Source organism: Thamnophis elegans, chromosome 17 (genome assembly GCF_009769535.1).
Source record: "Thamnophis elegans isolate rThaEle1 chromosome 17, rThaEle1.pri, whole genome shotgun sequence".
NCBI classification, from domain to species: domain Eukaryota; kingdom Metazoa; phylum Chordata; class Lepidosauria; order Squamata; family Colubridae; genus Thamnophis; species Thamnophis elegans.
Window position 1 is genome coordinate 5,461,881 of NC_045557.1, and position 23,968 is coordinate 5,485,848.

General features: G+C 46.8%; 2 protein-coding genes across 2 annotated transcripts; one reads left to right on the forward strand and one right to left on the reverse strand.

The window, feature by feature from the left end:
• Positions 1-1,506: 1,506 nt before the first annotated feature.
• NDUFS2 (NADH:ubiquinone oxidoreductase core subunit S2) lies at positions 1,507-18,375 on the reverse strand (the record flags this gene model as incomplete). The annotated part of the gene is given in 21 exon segments (XM_032234166.1): positions 1,507-1,763; positions 2,816-2,872; positions 3,516-3,554; positions 3,557-3,608; positions 3,789-3,881; positions 6,008-6,137; positions 7,344-7,463; positions 10,135-10,170; positions 10,172-10,218; positions 11,133-11,210; positions 11,549-11,613; positions 11,616-11,622; positions 12,103-12,128; positions 12,131-12,225; positions 13,520-13,553; positions 13,556-13,636; positions 14,809-14,859; positions 14,862-14,905; positions 14,907-15,029; positions 16,392-16,493; positions 18,275-18,375. Coding segments are annotated over 21 exon segments (1,419 nt in total), but the record flags the coding sequence as incomplete, so codon positions are not given.
• A 134-nt stretch (positions 18,376-18,509) lies between these two features.
• On the forward strand, positions 18,510-22,747 carry LOC116520028 (cytochrome b-c1 complex subunit 8). Its single transcript, XM_032234165.1, is given in 4 exon segments — positions 18,510-18,614; positions 20,012-20,176; positions 22,521-22,562; positions 22,565-22,747. Coding segments are annotated over 3 exon segments (243 nt in total). The 5' UTR covers positions 18,510-18,614; positions 20,012-20,025; the 3' UTR covers positions 22,615-22,747.
• The last annotated feature ends 1,221 nt before the right edge of the window (positions 22,748-23,968 follow it).

Genomic DNA, 23,968 nt, shown 5'->3' on the forward strand with positions numbered 1-23,968 from the left:
GGGGAAGAGCCGGAGGGCCTCGTTCCAGTGGGGCTGCATCACGGCCTGGAACTGGCTGACCATCTCAGTCCGCTGAGCCTCCAGGCGCTGGCACCTGGCCTTGCACTCCCACAGGTCTTCCCTCTGCTTGGAAAGCCCATGCTCCTAGTCCTCAGTGAGGTGCTTCTGCTGAGCCTCCTTCTCGGTCAGATCCAATTTGAACTCTTTCTCCTGGGGGCTGCTTAGCTCCAGCAACGGCTTCCTGTTGGGGCCTAAGGAGCCCGGGCGGCAGGCGAGGAGGGGCTGGGAGGGGAGGGGCGAGGTGGCTGGCAAGGTGCCCCTTCACGTGCGTGACATTGAGTTGGCCACGCCCACCTAGTCACATGACCACCTTGCCACGCCATCCAGCTGGTCATTAGGCAGATCCTATTAGGGGTCCGTGGGATTAAAATTATGAATTTAGTGGTCCCTGAGGACCAAAAGGTTGGGACCCTGGAATAGATGACCTCTGAGGTCCCTTCCAACTCTTGCTATTCTGTGATTTTAACTCCTGTGATCGATCTATCTATCTATACTATCTATCTATCTTCTATCTATCTATCTATCTATCTATCTATTCTATCTATCATCTATCACTCTCCTTCCTGCTCTATCTACCTACTTATCTATTTTTCCTGCTCTATTTATATCTGTCTGTCTATCTCTCTCTCTCTCTTCTTTCCTTATCTATCTATCTCTATCTATCATCTATCACTCTTCCTTCCTGCTCTGTCTGTCTATCTACCTACCTATCTATTTTTCCTGATCTATTATATCTATCTCTCTATATCTATCTATCTATCTATCTATCTATCTATCTATCTATCTATCTATAATATCTACTCTCTCTATCTAATCTATTTGTTTATCAACCGATATTTATATGTCTATCACCTACTCTCTCTCTCTCTCTCACACACATCTATATATCTATCTATCATCTATCTATCATCTATTTTCTCTCTCATTATCTATCTCGTCTATTTTTTCTCTTTTCTCTATCTATCTATCTATCTATCTCTATCTGTCTATCATCTCTATCTATCTATCTATCTATCTATCTATCTATCTATCTATCTATATCTATCTATCATCTATCTATGTATGTATTTATCATCCATCTATTTCTCTCTCCTCTCTCTCTCTACCTACCTACCTACCTACCTACCGAGTAGAGGCTAGCAAGGCGCCCCTTGACGTGAGTGACATTGAGCTGGCCACGCCCACCCAGTCACATGCCCACCTTGCCACGCCCACCCAGATCATATCAATGGTCTGTGGGATTTAAGGGGTCCAAATTTGGCAATTTAAGTCGGACATCCCTTTTTGCCGCGCCCGAGAACTGAAACAACCACAAACCACATTTGTGGGGAAAACCTGGAAACGTTACCCCCTGTGGATGGAAAGAAGAGGGATCTGGATGAGGCTAGGATGAAAACACGGGGGGGGAATGCAGAAATTGGACAATGATTTCTCACGGAGAAGCCATTTCTATTTTGGCAGATCGGTTTTATTATCCTGTTTGCTCATCCTGGCCTGGTGTCCCAGCACCGGATTACAACAAAAACGACAAACAACAACCACACACAAAACAAAGAGCAGTAGGATGCTGAGCCAAATTCCTTGGGGTGGGGGGAGACGGCGTCCAGATCGAGGGGTGATTCCTATCCCGTCTCTGCCCCCGCCCCCGCCGCCCCGGACGCTGATCTATCTGTCCACTTCGCCAAAGACAATATCCTGGGTGCCTGAAAGAGAAAAGACACGAAAATAAACTACGTTTTGCATGACCTGCGAAGTTGGGAAGTGGCTATGGGTTAAGGAGTTCCCATCCCCATCATCCTGGCTGGCGTGGCAGAGGGAGTGGGAAAACAGGGATTCAGCGGTCCCCTCCCGCTCAATCCAGGATTCAGGGAAGAAATGTGGCCTTCTTTGCATCCGGTGGCTGATTTGTAGGGTGGCTTAGTCATACCATGCTGGGGGGTTGGGAGTTGAAGTCCACCCATCTCAAGCATGCTGGCTGGGGGATTCTGGGAGTTGAAGTCCACCCATTAAAGCATGCTTGGGGATTCTGGGAGTTGAAGTCCACCCATCCTAAAACACACTGGTTGGAGGATTCTGGGAGTTGAAGTCCACCCATTTAAAGAAGGCTGGCTGGGGATTCTGGGAGTTGAAGCCCACCCATCTCAAGCATGCTGGCTGGGGCACTCTGGGAGTTGAAGTCCACCCATCTTAAAACACACTGGCTGGGGATTTGGGAGTTGAAGTCCACCCTTCTTAAAGCATGTTGGCTGGGGGATTCTGGGAGTTGAAGTCCTCCCCTTTTAAAGCATGCTGGCTGGGGGATTCTGGGAGGGGTTTGTAACCCTGGTTAAGAAAGCAGCCCAGGGTCTCACTCAGCTTTGGTGAAACAAATTATGGTTAGTGCAAAGCTGAAAGGGGGGGGGCCGTTTGCTCTGAAACGTATTGAATGTTAAATTCTTTTGGTCTATTGTGAGCATACCCAGCCTCCTCGGAAGTCGGCTGGCACCAAATTAAAATAAACTGAATTAAATTGTTTTCCCCTAGAAACATACCTGTTTTCCCCAAAAATAAGACCAATCTTAATTTGAGAGCACGCTAAGATAAGCCCCCCCGAAAATATTGCAACACAGCAGCAGCCATGAGGTGACCCTGCTCGCCGCTTCCTGCACCCCCAAAATAGTAAGACCTTCCTGAAATAAGGCCCAGCGCTTATTTCAGGGGGTCAAAAGAAAATAAGGCCCTGTCTTATTTTTGGGGAAACACGATAGATACTTACCAATGATGGCTACCACATCCGCAAGCATGTGGCCCTTGGACATTTTTATCCAAGATCCTGCAAAGAAGGAAGGAAGATTTAAGGGAAAGGCTGTTTGAAAAGAAGATCCTTGGGTTTAGGGGCTCTGGATATTCTAAGCCAGAAGGAACAATAAACTCATCTATTATCTATCTATCTATCTATCTATCTATCTATCTATCTATCTATCTATCTATCTATCTATCTAGATATAGATAAAGATTTAGATTCACAGGCGTAAATAGAAGGGGTTTTGCAGGGACCCAGACGCGTTCTTGCTTTCTAAGGAAGGTTGGTTCAGAACAGACTGCTTGAATTCACAACAGTACTGAAAAAAGTGACTTGTGGCCTTTTTTTCACACTTGTGACGTTGTAGCACTCCTGTGGACCACGATCAAAATCTGGACACTTGGCAACAGGGCTCGTGCTTATGATGCGTGCTGGGGGAAGGAAGGTGCGAGAAATTCCTTTCGTTCACAGTCCACCAGGCTTAGCAAACCATCTTTCCGGAATGTTTATCCACACGAACCTTATCTCGCTTGGCTAGCTGCCAAATAACTAGTTTCTAAACGCAGGGCATGCTCACCACTGTCTCGCTCATCAGCAGAAATGCCGCCTTGTGGTCCTAAGTTCGAGGACTACCTGTTTCCTCCTGACCTCAGGGACACGTCGAGGTGTTAACTCTCTCTTACCAAGTGTGCAAAGCCAGGTGCTTTGATCTGCACGATACGGACGGCTGCTTCCCGTCAGAGACCAGGTAGACGCCGAATTCACCCTGCAAGCAAGGAAGTAAAGCCGAAGGAGTTCAACTCATGAAATGACCATTTCTGCTTTGAAAAAACTGAGTCCAGAGGACTGGGGTGGGTTTTCGCTTTGCGGGCGTCCCGTCGTAGGGGCGAGGCTTTGGATCCATGCAGGACGCCCCCATGGTGTGGTACATAAATTGAGCCTTTACCTTCGGAGCCTCGATGGCTGTGTAGGTAGCCCCGGAGGCACTTGATATCCTCGGTGTAAGTTTGAAATGATGGATCAGCGCCTCCATGGATGAATAAGAAGAGGGGAAAGAAAGGTTCGCGTCCGCCGGCTGCTTCGTGGTTTAATGCTGGTTTAGCCTAACGGGAGCAGCTCAGAAGGTGAACCGTGGCAGCTGGAGCGAAGTTATAAAAGCCCAGACATTTCGTTACTCATCCAAGCAACCTTTTCATTGGGAAGGAACAGGGAGGGAGGGGGAGAACGGACAGAGTTGGAAGGGACTGGAGGTCTTCTAGTCACCCCTGCTCAAGCAGGAAACCCTATGCTGTTCACACAATAGTTGTCCAAACTCTTCTGAAAACCCCAGTGGTGAATGAGTGAGTGAGTGAGGAAGGAAGGAAGGGAGGAGGGAGGGAGGGGGAGGATTGAGTGATAGATTGGAGGGGCGCGGAAGAAAGAAAGCACAGAGTTGGAAGGGACCTTGGAGGTCTCTAGTCCAACCCCCTGCCTCAATTAAGAGCCTATACGACAATCTCTTCTTGAAAACCCCAGTGATAGAGAAGGGAAGGAGGGAGGAAAGAAAGGAGGGAGGGAGGAAGGAAGGAAGGGGAGGGAGTGATAGATTGGACGGAGGAGGAAGAAAGAACAGAGTTAGAAGGGACCTTGGAGGTCTTCTAGTCAACCCCTGCTCAATTAAGAGACCCATTACAGACAATCTCTCTTGAAACCCCAGTGATGGAAGGGAAGGAGGGAGAAGGAAGGGGGAGGGAGGGGGGGGGAGGGGGAGGGAGAGGGGAGGAGGAAGGAAGGAAGGAAGAAGGAAGGAAGGAGGATTGAGTGATAGATTGGAGGGAGGGGAAGAAAGAACAGAGTTAGAAGGGACCTTGGAGGTCTTCTAGTCCAACCCTTGCTCAATAAGAGACCATTACAGACAATCTCTTCTTGAAAACCCCCAGTGATGGAGAAGGAAGGGAGGGGGGAAGGAAGGAGGAGGGAGGGAGGGAGGGAGGGAGGAGGGAGATAGAGGGAGGGAGGGAGGAGGAAGGAAGGAAGGGGAAGGATTGAGTGATAGATTGGAGGGGGGGGAAGAAGAACAGAGTTAGAAGGGACCTTGGAGGTCTTCTAGTCCAACCCTCTGCTCAATTAGAGACCCATTACAGACAACTCTTCTTGAAAAACCCCCGTGATGGGAGGGGGGGAGGGAAGGAAAAGGGAGGGAGGAAGGAAGGAAGGACGTGGAAGGGCCTGGAGGTCTTCTAGTCCAACCCTCTGCTCAATTAAGAGACCCATTACAGACAATCTCTTCTTGAAAACCCCCTGATGGAGAAGGGAGGGAGGGAGGAAGGAAAAGGGAGGGGAAGGAAGGAAGGACAGTTGGAAGGGACCTTGGAGGTCTTCTAGTCCAACCCTCTGCTCAATTAAGAGACCCATACAGACAATCTCTTCTTGAAAACCCCAGTGATGGAGAAGGGAGGGGGGAGGGAAGGAAAAGGGAGGGAGGAAGGAAGGAAGGACAGTTGGAAGGGACCTTGGAGGTCTTCTAGTCCAACCCCTGCTGAAGCAGAAGACCCTATTTCAGACAAATGTTTTCCAATCTCTTCCTAAAAACCTTTTAAGGGAAGGAAGGAAGGAAGAAGAAGGGTAGGAAGGAAGGAAGAAGGAAGGAAGGAAGGAAGAAAAGAAAGAAAGATTCGATTCGAATGGCTCAAGGTTGACTCAGCCTTCCGTCCTTCCGAGGTGGGTAAAACGAGGACCCAGAGTTGGGGACAAGAGGCTACTCTGTAAACCGCTTAAACAGGGCTGTAAAAGCACTGTGAAGCGGTATATAAGGGCTATTGCTATCTGTCTCTGTCTGTCTGCTTTCTTTCTTTTCTTTTCTTAGTCTTCCTTCTTCCTTCTTCCTTCCTTCCTTCCTTCCTTCTCCTTCCTTCCTTCCTTCCTTCCCTCTGCCCACTGCCAGGAGTTCGATTCTGACAGGCTCAAGGTGACTCAGCCTTCCGTCCTTCCGAGGGGGTAAAAGGAGGACCCAGATTGTTGGGGGGCAAGAAGCTGACTCTGTAAACCGCTTAGAGATGGCTGTAAAAGCACCGTGAAGCGGTATATAAGCCTTAAGGGCTGTTGCTATCTGGTTGGGATTCCTGCCTGGTCTTTTCCCCAGCAAGGGGTGGGGGTGGGCCAAGTTCTTCCAGGAGACTCAACTCTCTTCATCTCCGCCCTCTTAGGAGGCGAGACCTTGGCATCGTCCACTTTGATCTCTCCTTCCGGCATCTTGTTCAGGGCCTGTAAGATGATGCGGAGCGACTGGCGCATCTCTTCGATGCGGCAGAGGTACCTGTGGGCAGGAGGGAAACAAGTGAGTGTCCCAAGTACTGAACACAAAACAAGTAAATCCTCTTGGGAGAATTTGAATTCCGAAAAGCAAAACTTTTGAATACACCATGTTGGGACTGAAGAAACGAAACCAGCTCTGGTTTTAGCAACAGCAATAGCAGCTAGACTTATATACCGCTAGGGCTTTCAGCCCCTCTAAGCGGTTTACAGAGTCAGCATATCGCCCCCACAGTCGGGTCCTCATTTCACCCACCTCGGAAGGATGGAAGGCTGAGTCAACCCTGAGCCGGTGAGATTTGAACGCCGAACTGCAGATAGCAGTCAGCTGAAGTGGCCTGCAGTACTGCACCCTAACCACTGCGCCACCTCGGCTCTTTTCCCCCGCGCAAATGCTTGCCTACTTAAAACAATAGCATTCCCCTTCTCCCCATCTCCAATTACGAGATGTTCTTTTGTTATGGGAACAGGCCGTCTCTCTCACAGCACCTTCAGTGGGGAGACCTTGATGGTTTCCAAGCTCTCCCGATCTCCGAATTCCATTTCCCCCTCCCTCTCCCCAGTTCACATGAGCCGAGGTGGCGCAGTGGTTAAATGCAGCACTGCAGGCTACTGCTAGATCAGCAGTTCAGCGGTTCAAATCTCACCGGCTCAGGGTTGACTCAGCCTTCCATCCTTCCGAGGTGGGTAAAATGAGGACCCGGATTGTTGGGGCAATATGCTGACTCTCTGTAAACCGCTTAGAGAGGGCTGAAAGCCCTATGAAGCGGTATATAAGTCTACTGCTATTCATTTGCAAGTTGAGAAGCATTAGGCTTTGAAAGAAGCAAAGCGGTCACTTTGAGAGTCCCCTGTGGAGCCCTACATTTCTGTCGTTAAGTGGGACACTTAAGGGAGCTTTGCCCTGTTTCACAACTTTTCTTGTCGCAGTGGTTCAGGGAATCCCTGCAGTCGTCGTTAAGTGAGCCTGGCTTCCCCATTGTCTTTGCCTGTCAGGTGGCCGCAAAAGCGGGATTACGCGCCGTCAAACTATGAGTCAATTGCCAAGCGTTTGAATTGGATCACGTGACTAAGTCCCATTTTTTCCCAGTGCCGTTGTAACTTTGAACGGGTCACCATATGAACCGTCATAAGCCGAGGACTACCTATCTATGGGGGAGACTCCGGGGACAGGAGAGGGAAGGGGCGTTTCCCCCAACTGCAGCCATACCTGTCGTAACAGTCTCCCCTCGATCCAATCGGCACGTCAAACTCCACCTGGTCGTAGGCGTCGTAAGGCTGGGTTTTGCGAAGATCCCACTGGATCCCGGATCCACGAAGCATCACGCCGCTGGTGGGGAGCGGAGGGGAAACAAGAAACCGATCAACAGCCTTTCACGCGGGGAGGGAAGTATGCAATGGGGTATGTAGGACGAGGGGAAGAGACGCTGCCCAAGGAGCAAATAGATAAGAGGCTGCTGAGCCCTCGGCTGTACGGGTACCGTATTTTTCAGAGTATAAGATGCACCTTTCCCCCCCCTAAAAGAGTGAAAATTTGGGTGCGTCTTATGCACTGAATGAGATTGAGATTTAGTTTATTTGTATGCCGCCCTTCTCCGGGAGGGACTCAGGGCGGCGAACAACTCAGAAACGTGAAAGGGGACACAAACACAATACACGTAATTAATACACAAGAGTCATACAGCCATACAGTCGAGAGGGGAGGGGAACTCATCAACCCCAGGCCTGCCGGCACAGCCAGGTTTTGACGGCTTTCCGGAAGGCCTGGAGAGAGGTGAGGGTCCGAATCTCCGCGGGGAGTTCATTCCAAAGGGCCGGAGCTGCTACAGGGAAGGCCCCCCCCGGGTGGTAGCCAGATGGCATTGGCTGGTGGACGGAACCCGGAGGAGGCCGACCCTGTGCGATCTAACGGGTCTATGGGAGGTAATTGGCAGCAGGCGGTCTCTCAAGTACCCAGGTCCAATACCATGAAGGGCTTTATAAGTGACGACTAGCACTTTGAAGCGTATCCGGAGACCGATCGGTAGCCAGTGCAGCTCGCGGAGGATAGGTGTAACGTGGGTGTACCGAGGTGCACCCACAATTGCTCGCGCGGCTGCATTCTGGACAAGTTGAAGTCTCCGAATGCTCTTCAAGGGCTGCCCCATGTAGAGCCCACCCACCCACCGTCCCACCCTTTGGCTTCTGCCTCCCAGCAATTTACCTCCTTGCAGCAAACGGGGGAAAATGGGCGTGCGGAGGCTGCAATATATAGCAATCCCTGCAGACTGAAACAGCTGATCGTTGGGAGGCCCGTGCTGAAACTGAAAGTGAAACCGGCTGTTTGCTCCCCGAGGAGGCACATTGCTGGGAGGTGGAGGCAGATTTTTTTTCTTTCTGGTGCTATTCAGGCTAAACTGAAAGAGGCTGCTGTTTGCTGCAAGGAGGCAAGTCAATAACTCTAAATGCCAATCGAATGTTCAAATGATTCAACTTATTTTTTTAAAGACTGTGTCAGCTTCTGCTTTGCTGTCGCTTCAGCTGCCATGAAACGGGGGGAGGGCATGGTATTTGGGAGGGGTTACTCTTGTGCTGGGTGGAAGGTTCTGGAGTTCACCGACTGATCGGACTGCGCATGCAGGGGAGTTTCCCCGCCCAGGCCCTAACGGCACACATTCCACTTCGTGATGCCTTTGAAGTTATCTTGCACCTGACTTTGGAAGACTATGATTGGGCTGGGACTGTGATGCCAAGGGTGGGGAAGGGCTATTCTATACCATCAACTGCTTTCGCGCCTAATTAATCAGACTTCGCATGTAGCTTGCCTTTAACCATTTTAATTAGTAAAAGTACATTTGTTTTCTACGCACTGGAGTCTAATGGTCTTTTTTCCTAATTAACTATGGAAGGAGCTGACAGACTGCTTTATTATTGTTCTAACAAACGAAGCTTTTTTAAAACAATGCTTGATTTGAAGAGAGGCCCAGTGCTATGGGTCTTTCTTTTAAATAGCAGAGAAGGATACACTTCCAGAAGCCACATCCATTGTAACAGCATCTGTGCAAGTATAGTTTGAAATGTAAACCACAAAAACCTCTATTGTCTGTGCTGTTTGCTGTTACGCTGCAAGGAGGCAAAATCGCTGAGGAGGCAGAAGCAGATTTCTCTCCCTCCCTCGTTTTCCTGACCAAAAGCTAGGTGCGTCTTATACTCCGAAAAATACGGTAGTTCTTCACTTAACGACAGCAATGGAGCCCAAATGTATGTTGTTAAGTGAGGCAGCTGCTAAGGGAATTGGGCCCTGTTTTACGATCTTTCTTGCCACAGTTGCAAAGGAAGTCCCTGCGCTTGATAAGTTAATAACAGAGTTAATTGAATCCGGCTTCCGCCACTGACTGCTCGTCCGAAGGTCGCAAAAGGGGGTCACGTGATCTCGAGACACTGCAATTGTCATAATAGGAGTCAGTTGACCAAACTGTCAAGCCTGGCCCTCCCTCTCTAGTTGCCACAACTCGAGATGGAGGGGATGGGAAATTGATGGAAGCGGCAGGGACAAATAGAAGCATATTCCAGACATACCTTTCTCAAGGCTATATCCCAGGGTTACCCACAGCGGGCCAGAGGGGAGTGATCTCTACAACCCGGGAAATTGCTCAAATGTGATTTATGACACACCCTGGGAAACAGGGTCATAATTGGGCCGTAAATTATGTGGGGTCAGAGCTGGCTTCCCTTGCTCCCTAATAAATAACTGGATTTTTAAGCTTGGCTCGAGGCTCATTATTTAATTAGGGCATCTGTCGGAATCCTGACACAAACGCCTGGATTTTGATCACCCTGGGGATGATGTAACAACGGTCATGTGGACAACAGTCACAGATCAATTGTTTTCAACGCCGTTGTGTCTTTCAGCCGTCACTAAGTAATCCAAGACTACCTTTGTTGAAATAGGATGAACAAGATCTAGGAGAATCCAAGGATGGTGCTGGGGGAGGAAGAGGAGGAGAAAGCCAAAATGTTACCTAAAACCACAATTCTGGGCATCTTCGCGGAGATCACCCCATATCGATTAGGCGGTTTCTCCAAATCCGGTTGTTGGTCAGCATCTGTAAAACAATCATTCTTAGAAGAGCTTAATTTGGTTAGATAAAGGGGAAAAGGAAAGAGAAGTAGTTTTTTGTCTTCAAATGGCTGAGCACCTTGCAACATCCTACGTGGGTCCCTTAAAATGAAGGGCGTCTTCCCCCCCCCAAAAAATCTTCCCCAAATCTCCCCGTCTTTCCATCACCCCCAATCTTCCCAAAATTTCCCATCACCCCAATCTTCCCAAAATCTCTCACTCTCTTCCCATCACCCCTAAATCTTCCCAAAATTTCTACTCTCTTCCCATCACCCTTCCAAATTTCCCCAAATCTCCTACCCAAATCTCCCATCTTCCCATCACCCCCCAAATCTTCCCAAATCTCCCACCCCCACATCTTTCCAAAATCCCACTCTTCCCATCAGCCTCCAAATCTTCCCCAAATTTCCATCACCCCAAATCTTCCCAAAATTTCCCACTGTCTTCCCATCACCCAAATCTTTCCAAAATTCCATCACCCCCCCAAATCTTCCCAAAATCTCCCATCTTCCCACATCTTTCCAAAAATCTCCCACTCTCTTCCCATCACCCCCAAATCTTCCCAAATTTCCATCCCCCCAAATATTCCCCAAATTTCCCACTGTCTTCCCATCACCCCCAAAATTCCCAAAATTTCCATCACCCCCCCAAATCTTCCCCAAATCTCCCTCTTCCCATCACCCCCAAAATCTTCCCCAAATCTCCACTGTCTTCCTCCCATTACCCCCCCAATCTTCCCCAAATGTCCCATCTGCCATCACCCCCAAATCTCCCCAAATCCCCATCTTCCCATCACCCCCAAATCTTCCCCAAATCTCCCACTGTCTTCCCCCCATCACCCCCCAAATCTTCCCAAAATCTCCAACGCTCCCAAAACTCCCACTGCCGAAGCAGCCTCACCTCCTCCACCTCGTCCACACGGGCGGAAAAATTCTTCACGAATTCGTAGATGTCGTCCATTAATCCCAGCGGCATATCCTGAGCGTTGGGAATAACGTATGTAAAAATTTAATCCTAGATCGTATGTAGACATCCCGCCACCGACAAATCTCACTCCCAGATCGACTCCGGATTTTCTGCAACGGCCATGAGAATTGGGGGAGCACGGACACGTCCTAAACCGTCACCCGCTCTTTTCCCAGCTCGACCGTTTGAAGAAGGGTGGACTTCCAAACACCGAATTCCCCCCAGCCCGTTTTTAAAAGTGGTCAAGTTGGAAGAATAAAACCCCTAAAAATCACGCTTCGAAGGCACCAAGCTGTGGGGTTGCGAACTCCGCCCTGCGCCTCCCATGCGTATCCCAATGCCTTCCTTACTTGGTGTACGCCTCCTGGACGGATGTAAGCGGCGTGCATTCGCGCTCCGGATACTCGCTCGTAAATTCAAACATCTGTAGAGAGACGGCGGTTTAGCAGTGGTAGGATCCTGCCACTGCGCTGTACGGTAGAAGCCATTTTACGGCAGTACAGTAGAAGCCGCTGCGGTTGATTTCGTGGTTCGCGCAGCTTTCCCAAAACTTAACCTTCCGCGTTACTCTGCCGCGCGAATCAGCCGAGAGGGTATAGGTAAGTCAAGGGCAGAGGCGGATGGGAGCAGCTGATCGTCGGTTCGCTCCCCAGCTGATCGTAGGAGGAACCGGTTTCGTCTGCGCCAATCCGAACGGGCTGAATCCCACCCCTGGGATTTAGCGGTCTGGTTCACAAGCCGCCTCTATCCTTTCCCTCTTGCTCAGCAGTTTGTGGCTTCTAAACGGAGCCCGGATTCAGCAGTGCAGCCTACTGGATCACATAGCGTCCCTAAAGTAGATTCAGGTGCTGAATCCAGAAGGGGTGTGGTGTATGTGGTGTGTGTGTATGTGTATAGATTTTACCTTTTCTCTCTCCTCAAACATCCAGAAGGGGTCATGGCCCCAACATCCAGGGCGTGTGTGGTGATGGCCATGATGTGATTCAACAGCCGCGTGATTCTACGAAGAGAACTAGGAAGCAAAAACCTGCGTTAGCTTCTGAACGGCTTACGGACATGCTTCGTCCCCACGGTTACAGGATTAAAATTCATCAGGGATGCCAATGGGCATCCACAGGTCGTCTTGAGATTGTTGCGGGCCTAGAGGTGGAGCTCTAGCCTCACAATCAGGAGGCTGGCGAGTTCGATCAGAGGTACAGGCAGATATTCCTCGCTCCGGCTCAATGAGAATAGATCTGCCGAACAAAACTCTGCTCTGGCAACAGGAAGGGCGTTCGGGCCATTCCAATACTCTGCTAGCTCCATTCCGCCCAGACTCCACCCTCAAGGGATTACGAGGTCGTTAAAAAGAAGAGGAAGATGATGTGATCTACAGGTCGTTTTGACTTACAATAGGGATGCTTGAAAGTGACGACGGGCGTTGAAAAAAGTGCTTTCCGACCGTTTTCGCAAGTTACGACCTCTGTGGCATCCCCATGATAAAATTTAAATGCTTTGGTTCGGTTTAACGACCGTTGCTGTGTCTCAAGGTCTCGTGACCCCCCTTTGCGACTTCTGACGAGCTAAGTCACTGGGGAAGCCCGATTCGTTAGCGACCGGGTTACTAACTTAACCACTGCGGTGATTCACTCAACAACGGTGGCAAAAAAGGTCGTAAAATGGAGCAAAACTCACTGGACAAATGTTTCACTTAACCCGGACATTTGGGCTCAATTGTGGTCCTTAAATGTGTCTTATGACGTTTGGGACCTCATTCCTTGGAATATTAAATATAATAAATATATATAATAATATAATAAAAATGTTAACCGCCATGCGTGACACACATCCCGGGACGCTTCGACCGTCGTAAATGTGAGCCGGTTGCTCCGGCGTCTGGGTTTTGATTGCAAAATCAATTCGATTGGTTTTGATCGACCACGCCGTAAGTGGGGAAAAATCTTACGTCCCTTTTTTCCAGTGCTGAAAAAACTTCAGTCGCTAAACAAAATGCTTGTTAAGAGCCGAGGTGGTGCAGTGGTTAAATGCAGCACTGCAGGCTACTTCAGCGACTGCAGTTCTTCAGTTCGGCTGTTCAAATCTCACCGGCTCAGGGTTGACTCAGCCTTCCATCCTTCCGAGGTGGGTAAAATGAGGACCCGGATTGTTGTTGGGGGCGATATGCTGACTCTGTAAACCGCTTAGAGAGGCTGAAAGCCCTATGAAGCGGTATATAAGTCTAACTGCTATTGCTATTGCTATTAAGTCGAGGATTTCTTGGCGCACGCGCGCGCACACACACACACACACAGAGCCATTTTTATAATATGGATTTAAATCACCTGTTCCATTGAGCTCTGATGGGCACTTGGATATCAGCAGTTTCTCGACAGCCAGAGCGTAGGCCTGCTCGTTGCACATCATGGAGACGTAATATAGTCGGTTCAAAATACGGCAGGCTGAGGTTAGAAAAAAAAAAAGAGATCCTTTAAGGGTCGGGATCCCGTCAGGCTTTCAAGATTCGGCCTGCGACAGCGTCTGAGCTGTAAATCCGAGTTCCAGTGCACAAAGGGCTGTTTTGGGTTTGGATGTAATTTTTTTATGCCCTTTCTTCTCTACCGGGGGTTGCGACTAGATGACCTGCAAAGTCCAGAGGGAGCCCCTTGTGGAGCATGTAAAGCCGTACCACAGTAACTCCATTGGTGTACAGTAGAAGCATTTACGCTAGTACAGTAAAAGCCATTTGAAGGCAAACAGGCTGTATCTAACAGAACACACACTCGAGGGCTGTTAGGGGTGTCTACCCCACAGTATATATTAACAAAGTAGGTGGAGGAGGAAAAAGAGGAGGAAGAGGAGGAGGGGAAGAGGAGGAGAAAGGAGAGAAGGTGAAAGAGAGGAGGAAAGAGAGGGAGAAAGGAGAGAAGGAGAAAGAAGAGGAGGGAGGAAAGAGGAAGAGGAGGAAGAGGAAGAGAGAGGGAGGAAGTAGAGAAGGACGAAGAGAAAGAAGAGGAGGAAGAGAAGAAGCGGAGGAGAAAGGAGAGGAGGAAAGAGAGGAAGCGGAGGAGAAGGAAGTAGAGAGAGGGGGGAAAGTAGAGAGGAAGAGGAGGAAAGAAGAGAAAGGAAGGGGGGGGAGAAAGGAGAGAAGGAGGAAGAAGAGGAGGAAAGAGAGGAAAAGGAGAACGAGGAGGAGAGGAGGAGGAGTGGAAAGAGAAGGAGAAAGAGAGGAGGAGGGAGAGGAAGAGGAGGAAGTAGAGGGGGGAAAGGGAGGAAGAGAAGAGGAGGAAGATGAAGGAGGAAGCGAAAGAGAGAAGGAGAAGAGGAAGAGAAGAGGGAGAAAGGAGGAGGAAGGAGAGAAGAGGAGGAAGAGAGGAAGGAAGAGGTGAGAGTAAGAGAGAAAGAAGAGGAGGAAGATGAAGAGGAGGAGAAAGGAGAGGAGAAAGACGAGAAGGAAGAAAGAGGAAGAGGAGGAAGTAGAGAAGGAGGAAGAGAAAGAAGAGGAGGAGAAAAGAGAGGAAGGAAGGAAGGAAGGAAGGAGGAGAAAGAAGGAGGAACTGCAGGAGGCCCCTTGTGATAATCGCTTGGGAGTGATTGTGGGCTGACGGGAGAGAGATATGGGGTGCCCCTTTACCCGCTTCTACCTGGAGGTAGGTCTTGTATTCGATCAGTTTCTCCGTCCCCGGTGAAGCAAGCCGATATGGGGGTCACACTTCCTCACATTCTCCCATCAGCACCATGACTAGGCGCAGGACCCCGTGGGCGGCAGGATGTTGGGGCCCAAAGTTGAGAGTGATGTTGGCCATTCTCCTACTATGGGATCCCTGTCTGGGAGAGCAAAGAGATCCCAGATTACTCAAGAGATGAGTAATTCCACTTTAGGGATAAAGCTAGCTGGGTGACCTTGAGTCAAGGACCAGGAGGCAGGGAGTTCTAGTCTTTCTATTAGGCACGGAAGCCGGCTGGGTGACTTGGGGCCAATCACCAGGAGACGGTGAGTTCTAGTCCTGCCTTAGGCATGAATGTCAATTGGGTGACTTTGGGCTAATCACTAGGAGACGGTGAGTTCTAGTCCTGCCTTAGGCACCAAAGTTGGCTGGGTGACTTGGGATAATCACTAGGAGACAGTAAGTTCTAGTCCTGCCTTAGGCACGAAAGTTGGCTGGGTGACTTTGGGATAATCACTAGGAGACAGTGAGTTCTAGTCCTGCTTTAGACATCAAAGTTGGCTGGGTGATTTTGGGCCAGACACTAGGAGACAGTGAGTTCTAGTCCTGCTTTAGACATAAAACTTGGCTGGGTGATTTTGGGCCAGACACTAGGAGACAGTGAGTTCTAGTCCTGCTTTAGACATAAAACTTGGCTGGGTGACTTTGGGCCAATCACTAGGAGATGGTAAATTCTAGTCCTGCTTTAGGCACGAAAGCTGGCTGGGTGACTTTGAGCCAATCACCAGGAGACAGTGAGTTCTAGTCCTGCCTTAGGCATGAAAGTTGCCTGGGTGACTTTGGGCCAGTCACTAGGAGAAGGCGAGTTCTAGTCCTGCCTTATGCACCAAAGTTGGCTGGGTGACTTTGGAATAATCACTAGGAGACAGTGAGTTCTAGTCCTGCCTTAGGCACGAAAGTTGGCTGGGTGACTTTGGGCCAATCACTAGGAGACAGTGAGTTCTAGTCCTGCCTTAGGCACGAAAGTCAACTGGGTGACTTTGGGCCAATCACCAGGAGATTGGGAGTTCTAGTCCTGCCTTTGTTTGAAAAGCCATCTGCATGACTTTGGGCCAATAACTAGGAGAGAGTGAATTCTAGTCCTGCCTTAGGCACGAAAGTTGGCTGGGTGACTTGGGAGCCAATAACTAGGAGACAGTGAATTCTAGTCCTGCCTTAGGCACGAAATCCGGCTGGGTGACTTTGGGCCAATCACTAGGAGACAGGGAGTTCTAGTCCTGCCTTAAGCATGAAAGTTGGCTGGGTGACTTTGGGCCAATCACTAGAAGACAGTGAGTTCTAGTCCTTAGGCACGAAATCCGGCTGGGTGACTTTGGGCTAATCACCTTGAGACAGTGAGTTCTAATCCTGGCTTTCTAGACCCAAAAGCCAGCCACTTGACATCCTGGTTTGTCGGGATGCAAATGCAGACCACACCCACTAAAGAACTGGCAGCTGTGGGTTCCCACAGTTTTGAGCGTAATAACACAACCACAGAAGAAATGCTCACTTCCACGGTGGAGGGACCCATTTTTCCGACACTTTGCTGGGGTACATGACGGCGCCTTCTAACTGCTGCATAAAGCTCGTATCGGGCTGCCATTGTTGCCCTCTGGAAGACGGGAAAAAGGAGAATGGATGAAATGCTTCGCCATTTAAAAGAAAAAAAAGAAAAAAGCAACAACATGTATACGATAAGAGTAAGGTAAACATGTATAGATAAGTAAGGTAAAGTTCTCCCCGCACATCTGTGCTCGTCCTTCCCGACTCTAGGGGGCGCTGCTCATCTCCGTTTCAAAGCCGAAGAGCCAGCGCTGTCCGAAGACGTCTCCGTGGTCATGTGGCTGGCATGACTCAATGCCGAAGGCGCAGGAAGGCTGTTCCCTTCCCACCAAAGGTGGTCCCTATTTTTCTACTTGCATTTTTACATGCTTTCGAATTGCTAGGTTGGCAGAAGGTAGGACAAGTCACGGGAGCTCACTCCATTAAATGGCGCTAGGGATTCGAACCGCCAACCTTTCTGATCGACAACCTCAGCATCTTAGCCACTGTGTCCCTAGTTGGGGAATTATTATTATTTATTGAATTTATATTGCCTCCTGTTCACCCATTATTAAATTTATTGAATTTTTATTGACACCTATTCATCATTTATTTATGAATTTATATTGCCTCCTATTCACCCATTATTAAATTTATTGAATTTTTATTGACACCTATTCATCATTTATTTATTTATTGAATTATATTGCCTCCTATTCACCCATTATTAAATTTATTTACTGAATTTTTATTGACACCTATTCACCATTTATTTATTTAATTTTTATTGCCTCCTATTCACCCATTATTAAATTTATTGAATTTTTATTGACACCTATTCACCATTTATTTATTTATTGAATTATATTGCCTCCTATTCACCCATTATTAAATTTATTGAATTTTTATTGACACCTATTCACCATTTATTTATTGAATTTATGTTGCCCCCTATTCACCCATTAAATTTATTTATTGAATTTTTATTGACACCTATTCACCATTTATTTATTTATTGAATTTATGTTGCCTCTTATTCACCCATTATTAAATTTATTTATTGAATTTTTATTGACACCTATTCACCATTTATTTATTGATTGAATTTATATTGCCACTTATTCACCCTGTATGTATGTATGTATATATGTATGTATGTATATAATTTATATTGCCCCTATTTGCCCATTATTATTTATTGAATTATATTTCAGCCTATTCACCCTGTATGTATGTATGTATGTATGTATGTACGTGTATGTATGTATGAAATTTATATTGCCACCTATTTGTCCATGGGGACTCAAAGCGGCTTACAGGACATAAAACCCAATTTAAAAATGATAAAAACTCACAAAAAGAATCAAACGGATGAACAAAGCACCCTATAACAAAATCTGGGGAGTTGGAAGTCCACCATCTTCAACACTTTGCACCCTGGATCCATTAAGGTCACCCCTATTCGTGGCTCTCCCTGTCAGTTTCCGGGGCAAAAGAAATGAGATTTTTGCTTCCAATGCCTCACTTAATGACATCAAGAGAGCACCAGGGCCTTTTTAGTGCCGGCCCTCCCCATTTTACGAAAAACAGCAAAATTTCTCCAAACTCCAAGCACCAATGGGGCGTTAACAGCCTCCTGTGCCTCTGAGCGCATGCAGAGCGCCCTCCTTTCCTTTGTAACCGCCTTTCCGGGAGGAAAACATCCTAGGTCCAATTGGGACCTCTATGAGGACTAGAAACCTGATGCATCTCTAGGGTGGTTTAATTTTTCCCCCAAGCATCCTTCCCTGCGATTTTCTGCCAGAAATAGGACCCTCTCCCTGCAAGTGGGGTCGAAAAGGGGAAGATTACCGGCTGGGGGCCGTCCCCAGCGCCCTCCCGGACAGCCACGGTCCTGAAGGTGCCCGCAGCCTCCGCAGAGCGCGAACGCCGCCATCTTCCCACGCCTGACGTCAAACGCCTGCGCGCGCATGCGCCCTCGGCCACGCCCGGCCCGCCGCCGCCGCCATAATGGGTGTGGGCGCTGAGGAGTGAAAGCGTTCGCCCTCAACCGGCTTCGTGGCTTCGCCCCCTGCGAAGCGGAAGTGACGTCAAAAACCGGAAGCGGAAAATAAGGGCAGTTGAAGCTGGAGGAGAAAAGGGTGACTCGCGCAGGATCGTCGGGACGCGTCTCGCGTGTCGGGAATGTAAGGTTGAATGCTTGATTTTTAAGCCTTGAATAGATTTGGCCGTCTCCCTTTGCAGGAGCTCCATCCCCTCCCTTCCTTTGCTCTTTTTTTTTTGGCCCTCCACAACAACCCTGCGAGGTAGGCCGTCCTGAGCCCCAAAGTCTACCAGGGGTCGCCTTATAGACTTGGAATTAAAATTGTTGGCCAAGTCTCCGGGTGCAGAAGCGCTCAGTGCAGTTTCCCGCTTGAACAGGGAGGGGCTGGGGGGTGTTGGACTAGAATGAAGAAGAACAGTGGGAAGGGACCTTGGAGGTCATCTAGTCCATCCCCCTGCTCAAGCAGGAGACCCTCTCATTGCAGACAAGTGACTGGTCCAACCTCTTCTGGAAAGCCCCCATTGAGGGAGGGCGGAAGGAAGGAAGGAGCGTTGGAAGGGGTCACCTTGGAGGTCATCTAGTCCATCCCCTGCTCAAGCGGGAGACCCTCTACCATTGCAGACAAGTGACTGTCCAACCTGTTCTGGAAAGCCCCCATTGAGGGAGGGCGGAAGGAAGGAAGGAAGGAGCGTTGGAAGGGACCTTGGAGGTCATCTAATCCACCCCCCCCCCCGCTCAAGCAGGAGACCCTCTACGATTGCAGACAAGTGACTGTCCAACCTCTTCTGGAAAGCCCCCATTGAGGGAGGGCGGAAGGAAGGAGGAGCGTTGGAAGGGTCACCTTGGAGGTCATCTAGTCCATCCCCCTGCTCAGGCAGGAGATCCTTTACCATCTCAGACAAATGGTTGTCCAATCTCTTCTTTAAAAAAAAACTCTAGTGATGGAGACGCCTATGAAATTTTTCTGGTTAATTGTTCTCGCAGTCAGGAAATTTCTCCTTAATTCCAGGTTGCGTCTCCTGGATTAGTTTCCACCCATTTCTTTTGTCTTCAGGTGCTTTTGGAGAATAGGCTGGCTCCTTCTTTGGGGCAGCCCTTCAAATATTGGAAGATATGATTACATTATCCCTACTCCTTCTTTCTGTAGACTCGAATCTGGGCATGTTTTACGGGTCCACGCTTTCAAGACAGCCTTGATTCCTGGTGGCTCTCTGGAGAAGCCTATGAAATTTTCCTGGCAGCATTTTCAGAAGTGGTTTATTCTTTCCTTCTCCTTCCTAGGGACTGGTCCAAAGTCTTCATACTTTGCGGGTTACAGGCAGGGGGGGTGGGGTTAGACTAGATGACCTATAAGATCCCTTCCAACTCTGTTAAGATGTTATTCTTCCAAGATTATCCCCCCACCCCACATGCTTTAAACTAACCCAAACAGGTTTTCCAACCACACAATAACATGCTTATCTTTACAAACATATAACCGACCTTTCTGTTTCCTATTTTATTTATTAAAATGGATTCTGTCCTCTTTTTTCCCCCCCACACAGAGCAATCTGCCAAGATGGGGAAACAGTTTGGGAACCTGATGAAAACAAGGCATGTTGTCAGCTACTACCTGTCTCCGTTTGAACAAAAAATGTTTCCCAACATCTCACACAGGATCTTAAACACTTGGAGACGGTTCAGTTCCTCGTTCTTTCGGGTGACGCCTCGTAAGTGGGGAGAGTGGGGAAAATGTTTTTTTAACGGATTTCTCTAAAGTATAGAATAGAATAGAGAATAGAATTAGAATAAAGAATAGAATAGAGAATAGAATTAGAATAGAGAATAGAGATAGATTAGAATAGAGATAGAGAATAGAGAATAGAATAGATAATAGAATAGAGATAGAGAGAATAGAATAGATTTAGAATAGAGAATAAGAATAGAATAGAATAGAAAGAATAGGGAACAGAATAAAAATAGAATAGAATAGGGAACAGAATAAGAATAGACTAGAATAGAATAGAATAGGGAACAGAATTAGAATAGAATAGAATAGAATAGAGAACAGAATAGAATTAGAATAGAGAATAGACTGGAGAATAGAATAGAATTAGAATAGAGAATAGAATTAGAATAGAGAATAGATTATAGAATAAAGAATAGAATAGAATTAGAATGAGAATAGAACTAGAATAGAGAATAGAATTAGAATCGAGAATAGAGAATAGAATAGAGAATAGAATTAGAATAGAGAATAAAGAATGAATAGAATAGAGAATAGAATTAGAATAGAGAATAGAATAGAATTAGAATAGAGAATAGAATTAGAATAGAGAATACAATAGAATAGAGAATAGAATAGAATAGAATAGAATTAGAATAGAGAACAGAATAGAATTAGAATAGAGAATAGATTATAGAATAAAGAATGAATAGAATTAGAATAGAGAATAGATTATAGAATAAGAAGAGAATATAATTAGAATAGAGAATAGAATTAGGATAGAGAACAGATTATAGAATAAAGAACGGATTAGAACAGAGAATAGACTGGAGAATAGAATAGAGAATAGAATTAGAATAGAGAACAGAATAGAGAATAGAATTAGAATAGAGAACAGAATAGAATTAGAATAGAGAATAGAATAGAGAATAGAATTAGAATAGAATAGAGAACAGAATAGAATTAGAATAGAATTAGAATAGAGAACAGAATAGAATTAAAATAGAGAATAGAATTAGAATAGACTGGAGAACAGAATAGAATAGAGAATAAAATAGAATAGAGAATGGAATAGAAAAGAATAGAATACAAATAGAACAGAACAGAATAGAATAGAATTATTTATTGGCCAAGTGTTTTTGGACACACAAGGAATTTGTCTTTGCTGCAGATGCTCTCAGTGTACATAAAAAGACAAGATACATCATCACAAATCATAAGGTACAACATTTAATGATAGTCATAGGGTACAAATTTATAGTTTATAATTTACAGTTTACATTTATCATAATCTTTATTGTCATTGTACTTAAATACAACAAGATGGTTAGGGTTTAATTTAATAGCGTCGAGTAGAATGACTGTCCAATCTCTTCTTAAAGACCTCCAGTGCTGGAGCGTTGACGATTTCTGGAGGCAAGCCCTTCCATTGGTTGATTGTTCTCCCTGTTAGGCAGTTTCTCCTTAACTCCCGGTTGCTTCTCTCTCTTAATTAGTTTCCAACCATTGTTTCTTCTCCTGCCTTCTGGTACTTTTGAGAATAATTTGACTCCTCTTCTTTGTGGCAGCCCTCAAATACTGAAATGCTGCTATCCTGTCGCCCCTAATTCTTTTTCTTTAGACTAGCCAGACCCAAATTCTGCAGCCATTCTTCTTATGGTTTATAGTTTCTGGCTCATTAGTTGCTTCTCTGAATTTTCCTCCCCAAAGTCTCAACTTCGGAATTCATGTATTTATTTAGAAAAGTTTCCAAAAGAAAACGGTAGGTGGCGCACCAGAGCAGCATAAAAATCAGAATTATTTTTAATTCTCATTTTTTCCCCCCCGCCATCCTTCTCCCTGGCAACTTGATAAAACAAACAGCAAGGAAGATTAGCGCTGCAGCCATTCAATGAATAAACATATCATGGAAATGTGAATTAACCTGGCTGGTGGCAAGCATGCAAAAATAGCAGCTGGGCCGCTTCGGCAGATAGAAACAAGATTAACAGAGTGGGAAGGCACCTTGGAGGTCATCTAGTCCAACCCGCTCCTGCCCAAGCAGGAGACACTGCACCAGTGGTTCCCAACGTGGGGCCCATTCCCCACAGGGGGGGCAATTTGATTTTTAATGGCAATTTGAACCTTGTTTAAACCAAGTTAATGGCCTTTTAGGCTTCCTCCGCTTAAGTAGAGTTCCCCCACTGAACAAGTACCTCGCTTAGCAACAGAAGCCCAGGGTTCAAGGATGGCCGTAAGCTGAGGACTAATTCTATTCCGTAGGAAGTGATAAGAAACTGGATTTGCTCCCTTCTAAATTGGGCGTGCAACCCTAACTAACTTTCTGTTTTGTGTGTGTTTTTTTTAAGCATTTGTCGTTGCGTACATGGTATATTCCTGGGCGAACGATACAATAAGAAGTTGAAGAGAAAAAATCCGGCTGACTTTGAAAACGACGAGTAAAAAGAAGATTCATGGGGAAAACATTTCTCTCCTTTTTTCCCCCTTCCTTATCTATCCATCTGTCCATTCGTTTCCGAAGATACGACGCACAGTCGTAAGAACACTGGCATCCAATAAATCTTTGTGTTCCTTCCTCGGGTGTGCGTCTTTTAAGGTTTGTCCAGCAATGCACAAGAAATTAAATATATCATTGTGGGCTGAGCCACACCTGGGGGGGGGATCCTTTCCTCGCAGCACCAGCATTTAAATTACTCCATCAATAAAGATATTTGTAGCTCAGGGTTGAGACACTAGCACTGATGAAGTTACCTAGTTGGGCCATGAAAAGCCTGCAAGAAAACCACCTAGTTCAGAGAGCACCAAAGACCCTACAGTTCTCCTCCTCTTCCATTTTCTCCTTCAACCCCTCCTCCTTCGTCCCCTTCTCCCCTTCCTCTCCACAATCCCCACTCCCTTGTAGCACTGATGATGTTACCTAGTTGGGCCACGAAACGTCTGCAAGAAAGGAATCCAGCTCAGAGAGCACCAAAAGTATCCAGAGAGCACTTTAAATTTTTTGAGCTGAAGCATTTTAACCTTTTGACACCAACCCGCCCTCAACCATCCCTTGCCTTGCTGGAAAAAATGATTGGAAGGATGGTCCTTTACCACTCTCCTCTACAAAAATCAAGATTTTTTTAAAAAAAACAAAACCTTCAGGTGTCAAATAAATTTAAGAAATAATTGAGGGCTCCCCTCATTTCTCCCCCAGAGAAAAGGGCCAATTCACTTTGGAAAAAAAGAGGCCTAAAAAGAATAATTAGGGAGGTGGATCTACCTACCTATCTACCTACCTATCTCAATTTCTATATTCCTTTCTTTTCTGACTGCCTTCAGATCTGTCCAGAATGGACAGATCTATCCATCTGTCCATTTGTCTTTCTTTGCCTTCTTTCCTGCCTTCTGTATCTCTATCTCTCTCTCTCTCTCTATTATCTCTCTCGCACTACTTACATATCTCTATCTCAATTTATTCCTTTCTTTTCTGCCATCTGTCCATTCATCCATCTCTTCCTTTCTCCCTTCTGTATCCCTCACTATTTCTCTCTATTTAGCTCTCTCCACTTACTATCTCTCTCTCTATCTATCTATCTATCTATCTATATATCTATCTATCTATATCTATCTATCTATATATCTGTATCTATCTCAATTTCTATCTATTCCTTTCTTTTCAGCCTTCCTTCTGTATCTATCTATCTGTCCATTCGTCCATCTGTCTTTGCCTTTCCTGCCTTCTGTATATATCTCTCTATCTCTTTATTTATCTCTCTCACACTACTTACATATCTCTATCTCAATTTCTATCTATTCC